The sequence below is a fragment of the Rattus rattus genome, chromosome 5, assembly GCF_011064425.1.
Source record: "Rattus rattus isolate New Zealand chromosome 5, Rrattus_CSIRO_v1, whole genome shotgun sequence".
Taxonomy (NCBI): domain Eukaryota; kingdom Metazoa; phylum Chordata; class Mammalia; order Rodentia; family Muridae; genus Rattus; species Rattus rattus.
The window spans coordinates 1,445,386-1,456,865 of NC_046158.1; the positions used below are offsets into that span (position 1 = coordinate 1,445,386).

Below are 11,480 nucleotides of genomic sequence, written 5' to 3' on the forward strand. Positions count from 1 at the left end.
GATCCCCTGCCAGAGCTTTCTAGCCTTCTCCAGGAGGGTGAGTGCCATCAGTGAAGAATGAGAGCACCATTTCCAAAGCAATTAAAGACTTGGCAGAGGTGGCCAGCAGGGCTGCCCGCTGTAGAAAATTGGGTTGGAGGGCTCTGAACTGCATCCCATTCCTTTTCTCTGCTCGGGGCCCCCGAGGAGCCTTTACAGATAATACCTAGGGTAGAACAATCGCTCTGATACCACACCAGTGGTTCCTCTGCTAGACTGGTAGGCAGTTCCTGGGAATGTTTTTAAACTGTTACTTTAACAAAAGAGGGGCAAGCTCTCAGGATACTGCATCGGGCATACCTTCTGACACACGGCTCTACAACTTTCAGCTTCTTTACACAGCTCAACTACAGGTAACTGGGGATGTGTGAGTAGTGCGGATCTGAGCACTAAGTGTTGGGCTCTCCTTTTGCTGTCTATGAGTTGCAATGAAATCAGCCTTCTGCCAACATCTTCTTTCACATTTGTACTGGCTGATATCACAAGCAGTTTAGCAAAAAAGAAAAAAGGAAAAAACCCAAACTTCTATTCTACCTTATGGAATCAGCCATTCCTCTGCATTTGCTTTTGACCTTACTGAGCTGGCTTGAGTTTTCAGGTTGAGGCTTCCCACAGTCACTGGCAGAGCCTGAGCAGCCATCTTGGCAGACGTGCAGTGTCTTCCAAGGCAGGAGACAAAGGGATTGTTCATCCATTATTAATTGATGTCCCTCTTCAGCAGACCAAACATGATTCTACTATATAGGTGCCAGGATTGTTTCAGGCCCACAAAAGAACAATGAGTCATTCTTTTCAAGTGTGCTTCTTAATACCCAATTTAACAAATGCCTCCAGTAGCTTTTCAGCTTCTTTAGTAGTCTGATTGCTATGCTTCATGCGCACATAACAATTGGGTGTTTTGATGAGCAGTACTCCCAGCCATTTTAGTGTTCCCATGGCCAACTCCAGGAAGCATTGTTCAAAAGACTATGCCAAAGTGGAAAGTGAACCCCTAAAATCATTATGCACTACTTATGTGGTGCAAAGTGGCAGACAGGGCACTGTGTCACCCAGAGCTTCTCGTTATCCCATAGCAAGGACAGGAAGTTTGGCTTTTTCTTTGTGACTTCTCTACCCTTCCTATTTCATGTCCTGTCCTTGATAGGTATCCAACTGGTTTGGCAACAAACGAATCAGGTACAAGAAGAACATCGGCAAATTTCAAGAGGAGGCCAATCTCTATGCTGCAAAAACAGCCGTGACAGCCGCACACGCAGTGGCCGCAGCCGTGCAGAACAACCAGACCAACTCACCCACCACGCCAAACTCTGGTGAGTATGGCATGCGCACTCCCTACGCAGCCAGACAGGCATCTGCCACGGGCTCTGAAGCTTCAGCCTCACTGGGTGCACAGTGGGCCTTTCAGGAGAGATTTGTATTCGCTTATAGGCTTATTCTGGAGATGGGTAGATAAGGGGCCAGCCTGTGCTGGGAAACCCACTGTTCACAGCGAATGCCACTCCCTCCTGTAGATGCTAGAACCTTTATACTCAGCCATGGCCTTTAATTCAGCAGATAGGCAAAGTTCTATCATATAATGTTCTGCCTATCACCTTAGGGTCATTGGTGGTCTGTCAGACTGAAGCAGCAGGTATGTACTGGTTGGTAGGGAAGCTGAATGCTGGGTTGAGACGTTGCTATGCTTCCTATGCTCTTGGCTTCAGGCTCTAGGTCGCAGCCTATCTGTGCCAGGTGACTTGCTGAACTTGCATATAAAGGAATGATTTTTTTGTTTTGTTTTGTTTTTGTTTTTTGTGGTAGTGGGGCTTGAACCCAGGGCTTTGCATATGCAAAGTTTATGACTAGCCATTATTTTTTAAAGATAGTCTTACTAAGTTGTCCAAAAAAGCCTTGAACTCACTTTGTAGCTCTGTCTGCCCTCTAACTTGTGATTCCTCTGCCTCAGCTGACTAGGTGGGATTGCATGTGTGTGCCACCACAGCTGGCTATAAATGCACTATTTTTGACTCCTTACACAGAACATTCCATTTAAATTTTATGTGGCATTCATGGAGTTTGAAGAATGTCTTTAAATTACAGGGAACTTGGCTGGCAGCGGAAGGTGCAGCTAGCCCTAGTAGAAGAGTTGGAGGGCCTCGAATGCTTTCTAGGGAGATTTTAAAATATACATTTAAAGGTCCAGGGTTGTCTGTTTTATTATACCCCCATCATTTCTGATGGGCCACAGACACTGGTGAGTGGAAACGTAGAGTTATATCTAGGAGAAAGTGTCAGGAAAGTGTCTTCTCCAGGTAGTTCTCCACCATGACACTGAACATTGAAGAGCTTGTTTGACTAAGTCTGGAGAGAAATGGAAACAAGGAGAAGGCTGGGGCCAGCTCCTGGGTGCTTCCTGCCTATTTTGATTTGTTTCTGGTTTTTCATTTGGGTTCACCCTCTGTAATGTTCTTCCTGTGTATAGTGTGAGTAGTAGGACCTTCTAGAGCTGAGTTAACGTTCTGTCCTTCTAAAGCTGGAAATGCCTCTCCCTTCTGCCTCTTTTCCTTTCCCTACCTCGAGGTCTTTGGGGATTGTGTGTGTAGCTCTCTGTTATTCAGCTACTTAACTCTTTCCTTTCCAGGTTCTTCTGGTTCTTTTAACCTCCCAAATTCTGGGGACATGTTCATGAACATGCAGAGTCTGAATGGGGATTCTTACCAAGGGTCCCAAGTCGGAGCCAATGTGCAGTCACAGGTAGGAGAAATGCCCCAGCTGGGGCCTTTCTGGCAGGGTAGGGTTTGGGTTCAAAACTCCCCGCTCTGACCCGTGAAAGTGGTCTGCACATCTATGCAGAACCTGTGCTGGGCATCCAAACGGGACACGTTTGCCCACCTCTTAATTCAGTGAGAAGTTAAGCGGACAATGCCTTTGATGATTCAAAGCTGACGAACTTTGTGAATGCATTCGGCTCTGGCTTGAGCTCATGGAGATGGGGGAGGGGGCCTTTGTCATGACAGAACAGAAGATTGTGTGTGCCTGAGAAAGGGAAGGGGTGGGAAAAGAGGAAAGGGAAAGAATAAACAAGAGGACATATTGTTCTTTTATTCCCGAATGTTTGCAAGTCAGGACACTGAAACCTGAACTCCTAAAATAGATCCCAGGTTGCACCCCTTTCTCATCCGTTTGACTGAGAGCAAGTACTCTCTCGCTCTTATGCACTGGTGGTGGGGACGGGCTGGGGTTCAGCATTCGTTATCAGTGAGTAGGTTTCCACCCACAACCACACACACGTGGTTGCTGTAGATGGAAAGTCTGCGTTACCATGAGGATGCTATTGTTTGGCTGGTGTGAAAAACAAAGATGTGTGAGTTTAAATATGCAAGGAATCTTTGAGATCCCTCCAGTCACATCTGATTGATAAATTTGTCTTTCATTGAGGATGCTCCACCCTTGTGGCACACATAACTCAAATTGTTCCCTTTGTAAGTGATGATGTTTTAATAGATGGAGGTGATGAATTCTGTTTCATCTCACTTCTAGGTGGATACCCTCCGTCATGTTATCAATCAGACGGGAGGCTACAGTGACGGCCTTGGAGCAAACTCACTGTACAGTCCACATAACTTAAACGTGAGTACCCTGGGAGGGAGGGGAGCTGTGGGAACCGTGTCAGGGAAACAGTGACTAATGAACAAGGTAATAGTCCCTGGACTTGGCTTCACGTCTTGTTGGCATTTGGGGGCGGCAGCATCTTTGCTATGGCTTCGTTTTATGGCTCGCAGTGCTTCCTTACATAGCTGTCCTTTGAAACCCTCACTGAAGCCCAAAGGGGCTGGTGTCCTATCATCAGTGGGGACTTGAGTACCAGCCCATTAAGACTCCATTTCATAGCAGCCGTGATGTGTGGAAATGGGTCGTTTATTTTAGAATCAAGCAGCAGGAAAATTCCCCAGCACAGAGCGGGTGAAAGTGATAACCTTGGAGGCCCAGCACGTCGGCAACCATGCTAAACAAAGAACCCCGTTCTGGCCTGGGGGGCAAAATGGAACCCCTGAGCTTAATGGCCTCTTTGCTTTAATGATAGAGAAACCTTTGTTACTGATTCACAAGACTTTACCTTGCTGCCTACCCTGACGTGGATAGGAAATGGCAAACACAGGGCTCTGCAAGGTGTGAGGAATGCCCCGTTCTCGGACACATGGCAGCAGACCAGAGGAGGATGGAGGCATTTGAGGGTGTCGTTTGCTGTAAGAGAGCAAATATTAATGACTTAAAGAGTGATTGAGGATGTTCAATTGTAAAGGGGAAAAAAAGACCATTAAATACTCAGATCTTTTACGTTTGAAATGTCAAATCTTTCTTTTTGGGTTTATAAATAACTCACAATAACCCACAACAAGCCGTATAAAAAGCCTTTTAGTTGCATTTCCCCTTTTTCATTTAAGTGTTTTGAAATGCTTCAGAGAATGTGCGATATCCTTATCAACATGATAAAATATGAAGCCATGATTGCCTGCAGCATTTTACAGACGTGAATTCCATCTTCACTGATGAGGCTTGATAAGACGCTGTTGTATAATACAGTGCATAATCTCAAACCACCAGAGTAAGGATTAATTTATTTTGAGAAAAGAGAGAGAGAGAGAGAGAGAGAGAGAGAGAGAGAGAGAGAGAGAGAGAGAGAGAGAGAGGTCGATGACAACCTCTCCTGCAGCTGCCATGCAGGGGAGAAATATTGTACATTTGTTGTTTATAAATTTGGATAAAGGAGGAATGGTGTTTACTTCAGATGGGATATCTTTAGACTGGGATCTGTGTAAGAGTTCTTCTTTTCCTAAGGAGCTTTTCATACCTGAGGGGAAACAGCTTACCTTTTAGACAGGGGAGGCTATGCCTTAGAGACAGAACACACATGGGCTTGTTACCACCCACCTGCATGACTGAAGCTTTCAGAAACAGCGCCATGACTTATTATTTAATCCCCTTTCTCCTCCTTTAGCCTGAATTTGATATCTCAAGCTGCAAATTCTTTTTCCACTTAGATTACCGGCTCCTTAGGTTTCCTACCCGCCCCTCTCTCCAGCCCCCACCCCGATCATAGAGCAGTGGTTCTCAATCTGTGGATCTCAGCCATTTGGGGGTCGAACAACCTTTTCACAGAGATCATCAGAAAACATAGATGTTTACATTACGATTCACAACAGTAGCAAGATTACAGTTATGAAGTAGCAATGAAAATAACTTTATGGTTGGGGTCAACATGACATGAAGAACTATATTAAAGGGTCGCAGCATTAGGATCACTATCCTAGAGAGATTGAAGGTACTTTCTATGCAGAACTATGCAGCTAGTCAGAAGACAAGGAGTTCTTTAAGGACAGTATGGGCTTGGAATGTGGCTCTGTGACAGAGAGCTTGCCTAACATGCTCAAGGCCCTGGGTTCCAGACCCAGTTCCATTAAGCAACAACAATCACCTACACACAGCCGTTGTCGAGGAAGAAGCAGTTGCCTGCACATAGATCTTCTGCATGTCTCATACACCTTCAGGTGGACTCTCTGGAGAGACTGCAGATGGACAGGAGGGAGGCAGAGAACTGAGGGGCCTTGTGTGGGTGTGGGTGTGGGGCTAGGCAGTATAGAAGCCAAGGCTGGCTGGAGCTGCAGGGACTGGGTGTCAGGCAGCTCACCCTTGCCTTCCTTCCAAAAAGGCCTGCCCTGTCAGTTCTGCTCAGTGTTCCCCAGCTCACAAGCCCAGCACCTTCCTCTTCTTGACTGACATAAAAATACGTAGCGACAAGCTGTCTGCCACAGCAGAAATCTGATCAGACATTGATTTCAGCAATTGCCTCTATAGGGTGAGACATGAGGCAAATTTGTTTTTGAGTCCTGTTAGTGCTGGTGCAGGTCCGAGACAGGAAGGGCCAGCCGCAGGTGCAGGCAGCTGCACCGTCCCGACTAGAGGCTCCATTGGCAGATAATTGGAATCCCGATTTGAATAGCGTGTATCCCTCCACGGTTCATACATTTTCATTTTGGAGGGATTCCTGTTTGGAGGGAAATTATGGCCTTCATTTTCCAAGGGTTACACTAGCTGGCTGTCATGTGTATATGGGAACAGCTTCTCTGGGAACAGCTATGAAGCTGCCTGAAGTGTCTGCTTCCTGAAGCTCAAGGGTGCACCAAAGCATCTTGTTGAGCCTCTGCACTGGACCTTCTGAGAGGTGGCTTTTGAATGGTGATTCTTACCAGCAGATCAGAGGCCAGCCTGGGACTAGCTGAAGTCATCTTCACAAAGCTGATTTATCACTCGGTCCTTACTTGATAGAATGGGTTGTTTCACATGCATTTAATCCCACTTTAACACATCTTCCAACTCCTGGCAGAGTGGGTTCAGAAAATACATTTTGCTAATGCGCCTTTGCTCTCCTGTTGTCGCTCTGGGCGTTCTAAATTGGGGAGTGGAATTACTATGTAGATGTGTACCCACTGAACTGTGCCTCTCCTTTCAGGCTAATGGAGGCTGGCAGGACGCAACAACTCCATCTTCTGTGACTTCTCCTACGGAAGGCCCGGGCAGCGTGCACTCGGATACCTCTAACTAATCCCGGCCTCTCCCAGCTGTCATGCCTTGACAAGCGCATTCGGAGCAATAGGAGGAGGAGGGAAGCGTTTTGTAACCCACCACCTACAGCTTTACTGTAAACCCTGTCTTCTTAGAGAACTCGGGAAACCTGTTTTTTAAGGAATCATAATCATTTGTATTTAAACTTAAGACACACGTTTAAAAGAAAGCACTTTATCCAATTAGGCCGAGACGTAACATTGTTGACAGTTCTTAACCGTTTCATCCTAATTTATTATGGTCTTTTACACTAATGGTTCCACAGTTGCCAGTTCCTTGGCCTTAAGGGTAAGAAGTACCATCTATGCTAGACCCCAATTACAGAGCAGGCAAGGTTCACCCTGCCTACGCTGAGCCCTGGCGGATTTCCATGCAGGCTCTCATCGTTCTCACGTCATGGATGGGCTTGCAGGGAAGGCGATGTCTGCCTGTCTTCTTAAGGAAGGCATTTCAGGACTTCCCTCGCCATGTTTGTGTTGCCATCTCTTATGTTGTAATTAGGTCAAAGACTGGTGGCCTCCTTTCTCCCTCTGAAGTACCAGAGCCCGGAGTCTGCGCTAATGAGACCATGGATCCAGATTGCCCTGAGATGAAGATCTTGCTGCTACAGAGGTGAAAACAAGACCTGTCTGGGTGCTGCACAGACTTGTCAAGGTGTGCTCTTCCTCTGGGCAGCCTGAAAGGCCCTGCTCTCTGGAGTGCTGTATATAGTGTAGCAAAAGAGTATTTATACATCCCACCAATCAAAACACAGCTTTATTACCTCATGCGAACTCATACAAACCAATAGAATCCCAACATGTTCTGTAGCTTAGAGCGCTCACTTACTACCTCTGAACAATACTCACGCTGTAGTTCGTCTCTTTCTTATCTTTTTGCATCTTGTAATTAACTCTTTGTTTCCCTTCACAAAATGTAATGTACATTGTAATCTTTTAAAAGAAAACTCAGGGTTGCATTTGCAACCCTTAAAAAGCCCAGATCGGCAACATTGGGTCTGACTCCTAACACGGGACCATCCCAGCTGTTGTAAATACTGAGACGCGTGTTGAATGTTCTTCATCCTGTTACTAACCCATACGAAGAAAAAGGAAAAAAGAAAAAAAAAAAAGGCGGGTTCTTGTGATGCGTTCAGATTCAGTACTCAGCACTGTACATTTCACCCTGTGTGGCGGGCCCTCTCCTCCTCTTTTTGTATTGTATGCGATTCTGAAGCTGACTGGGTCGTGACAATAATTCGTGGCGGTGATTCTGATGTATTAAAAGCGTTCCGTGTTCCTTTCTACTGGCTCACACCCTGGATTGAAAAGTCTTCCTTGTGGTAGTTATATGTAGTTTCAAACATGAATAAACTTTGCTTTCCTGATTAAACCTAGATGCCATGTGTGTCTCTGCTCCTTGAGCTCACACAGGTGTGGGCGCGGGCTGGGGTGATGGTGCTTGCTGGGAACTGGGCTAGCAGATACACGGTCAGTGAAGGTGGAGGTGACAGTGAAGCTGTCGGCTGCTGTCCCTGCTGAAGCCTTGGACTGTCCATTAGACCATCTCACATCCCTTCACTTCCCGTGTTTATGGACTGAGAAACTGAAGCATGGACCTGAGACAGCCTGGACCCACATTAACCAGGATTGCTGCCCTTGGCACTCACGTTCCTCTGACCTAGTGGCTAGATGGTCTTCTGAATTAGTTGGAGACGAACAAAGGTTTGGAAAGAATGGGCCTCACATGCCAATCAAAAGGCAAAGCCCCCTGACCCTTCTCCCTACTCTGTCTTAATATTCTGTTTGCAATATATACACCCAGCTAGACATTTTTTAACAGATTGGACACTATTTTTGTGTTACTCAGATTGTAATAAAGTCCATATATTTGCATGCATGCTTGTCACTAATGTCCAAATCTTTATAATAAAAGAGGTCCATTGCAGATAATTGGCCTGTTTACTATATCTCAAGGAAATTGACTCACAGGAAATCAGATTAATGCTAATCAGTTGCAGCAAATGTCTATGATAAATATATCTGTTTTCCTATTTCGGCTGGTAGAACCAAGCAGAACAAGGGCTGGGGCCACCGCCCCCATTAATCTTACAGCGGTTATTCTGTGCAGATAAACTTTATAAAATAGATTGCCCTCCACAGCTGTCCTCCCTCGTGTGGGTGCTCAGCCTGCCTATAGGAATCTCTCCCATGGCTAAACAATTATTTGCATGATTCAATTAGCTTGTGGGTTAGCCTTTCTTAGCTTTAGACGTAAAATAATCCCTGGGCTGTGTGGTTTTGCAAACTACATCCTGTGGAAATCTTACATATAAACACACATACACAAATTCATCTTCCCTGGCATCCCCAGACACCCAAGGACCATCCTGGCTTTGTACTGGGTCAGTCTGTTGAAAGACTTACTGGGGGTTTCCTAGCACTTGGAAGGGATATGGGTAGGGTCTATGGCTATATTCTGGGGATACTTGTGGAGGAAGAACCATCAATCCAATATGCTGGCTTAAAAATGCTTGCACGATCTCCCTCCTTGCTCTTTACCTCCTCTGGGGCCGGGGTGGGGTGGGGGTGGGCAAGAGCATCTCATTCATATGGGAATATTGGGGTACCACACTGGCCTTCTGGCCCGGCCTTCTGGGGCTCCCTGAGATAGGTATGGTTTATAGGCTTGAAGAGTATGTGGGCATTCGCCCAAGGGACTTACATGGATTCAGCAGTAGATTTTTGGTAGATTTCAGCAGGCCACCTTTCCTGATCAAACGGTGGGTTAAGACGAGACTCAGAGACAATGCAGTCTACCAGATTGGATTGCTGGGGCCTTGCTCAGCTGGTTCTGGAAGCCAATGTTTCATGGGGTGTTGGGAAGACAGCTAAGACCCACTCTCCCACAGGGCCAAAGGGAATAACGGTGGGGAGTCACTTGAGTCAGCCACTTGCAGGCGAGGGGCCCTGCACGGCGGTAGGTGAATAAGAACATAGGAACATAGGTGTTTGTACGAGAATGTGTGCTCAGTATCTGGGATCTCCACACCCCAGCAGCTACTCTTCTGGCAGGGTGTCTGTCATTCCCATGGAGACACCAGGTCCTCCTGTCCCTTCTGTTTGAGTTGGATGTGTACCGGAGAAGCCTTTCTATGTGGATGTCAGGATTAGCTTCCTGGATATGGGGAGGGATGGGGGGGTAAATGTGTGCAATACCTTGAGAAGGAACCATCCTCCACACATGGCCTCTGCTTTTTGAGCATCTCTCATGTCTAGGCTGGCATTGCTAGTAGTGGGAACCAGAGTCCCCAGTGAATGATGGCCATCGAGGCTCTGTGTGAGGTCCTTTCTGGGGTAAAGAAGCCAGGAGCATCCTTCCCTGTCCCCTTAGTCCTTACATGAATCTTCACCCATGCCTGAGCATACTGAGGCAGATGTGATAAGGATACATTGTGGGACGTCACCTGTCTGCATCACCAAGTTAAGGGATGACCGATAGAAAGAATCGGTGCTCTGGGGCTGGGTCAGGCTCAGCACCGTGACTACTGATAGAGCACTTTCCTTGTGAGTGAGCACAAGGCTGGGACATGACCCCTGTGGGAACTGTATTGCTGCAGAGGTCCTGAGCCCGGACTCCGTGCCCTCTTGGTGTCTTCAAGCTCCAGGTTCTGCCTAGTTCCGGCCCCCACCTCCTTGGCAGTTTTGCCTTACAGCCCTCTAGGCTTGTGCCCTTTGTTCTCCTACTGTAAGCTTTAACACAGGCAACACCACACACCTCACTATACGGGGCTTACTAGAGTGGCTACCTCAGCCATTTTCATAAAGGGAATCTAAGGCTCAAAGAAAGAATGCCACTCCACTAAGGTTGGGAGCTATGAAGGCTGAAAACCACTTGGCCAAATTTTAGGTTTGGGTGTGTCTGAACACAACCTGAAATTCTTATTTTTTTTAATGTGGTTGGTGTGTGTGTGTCTGTGTGTGTCTGTGTGTGTGTGTGTGTGTGTGTGTGTGTGCGCATGTATATGCGCATGCACGCATGCATGTGCCCAAAATATGTGTGGGTGCTCATATGCACACAAGTGTGTGTGTACATGTGTGTGGGGGTCTGAAGTTGACATCAAGTGTCTTTCCTGATGATTTCCACCTTATTTGTTGAGACAGGATTCTCTCCATGAAGCTTCTATGTAGGCTGCCTTGCTTGTCTGCCTCTCTTCTGTGTGATTTCAGGGACTATGAACTCTGGTCCTTACAGTTACAGTGAACTCTTCATCCACTGAGCAGTCTCCCGGCCCTCTAACCCACATCTTAAACCCCAGGTCCTGTCAGTGTTTCTTTTCTGTCACATTGGGCACGTGGACTTTTTGGGTCTGTCTACCCCTGGTAAGCCCAAAAGTGGCAATCAGATAGAGCTGAGGGTGGGTCTCAGTAACTTAAGACCAATGACAGGCCTGTAACTTGATCCCAGTTACTCTGGGTCCCAGCTCCCTGAAGTGACTTGCTCCCTGCCTGGTGATTTGGCTGGAATGCAGGGAACTTGCTTCCTGCCAGACACAAGTGCAGAGCCAGGAGCCTGTTCCCCAAGCCAGATGGACGCTGCCAGTCAGGTCTACAGCACAGCTGCATAGAAGAGCCTACCACCAGAAATGTGGATTCCCAAGGGACACTGTCCAGGCCTGGTCCTGTCTCTGTCTCATACAGGCTGTGTGTCCTTGGGCAAGTCACATGGCCTGCCTATGAATGAACTTCACTAGTGGTTATGTGCCTACCTTTCATGGTATGGTCAGAAGCATTGGTACTGTGCCCTGCACATAATCCTGCTGGGTCCGGAGTCTCTAATTTGCCTCAGAGCAAAGGGTG

General features: G+C 47.0%; 1 protein-coding gene across 2 annotated transcripts in view; it reads left to right on the forward strand.

Annotated features, from left to right (window-relative positions):
* The window catches only part of Pbx3 (PBX homeobox 3), a 192,788-nt gene extending 184,771 nt beyond the window's left edge, over window positions 1-8,017 (forward strand). The window contains exons 6-9 of one of the 2 annotated variants that reach the window (XM_032902689.1): window positions 1,184-1,349; window positions 2,660-2,772; window positions 3,559-3,648; window positions 6,530-8,017. In XM_032902689.1, coding sequence (XP_032758580.1) covers window positions 1,184-1,349; window positions 2,660-2,772; window positions 3,559-3,648; window positions 6,530-6,622 — 462 coding nt within the window. In that variant the 3' untranslated portion in view covers window positions 6,623-8,017. The remainder of the gene's footprint in view (window positions 1-1,183; window positions 1,350-2,659; window positions 2,773-3,558; window positions 3,649-6,529) is intronic. The other variant, XM_032902690.1, reaches the window with a different exon arrangement.
* Window positions 8,018-11,480: the final 3,463 nt, after the last annotated feature.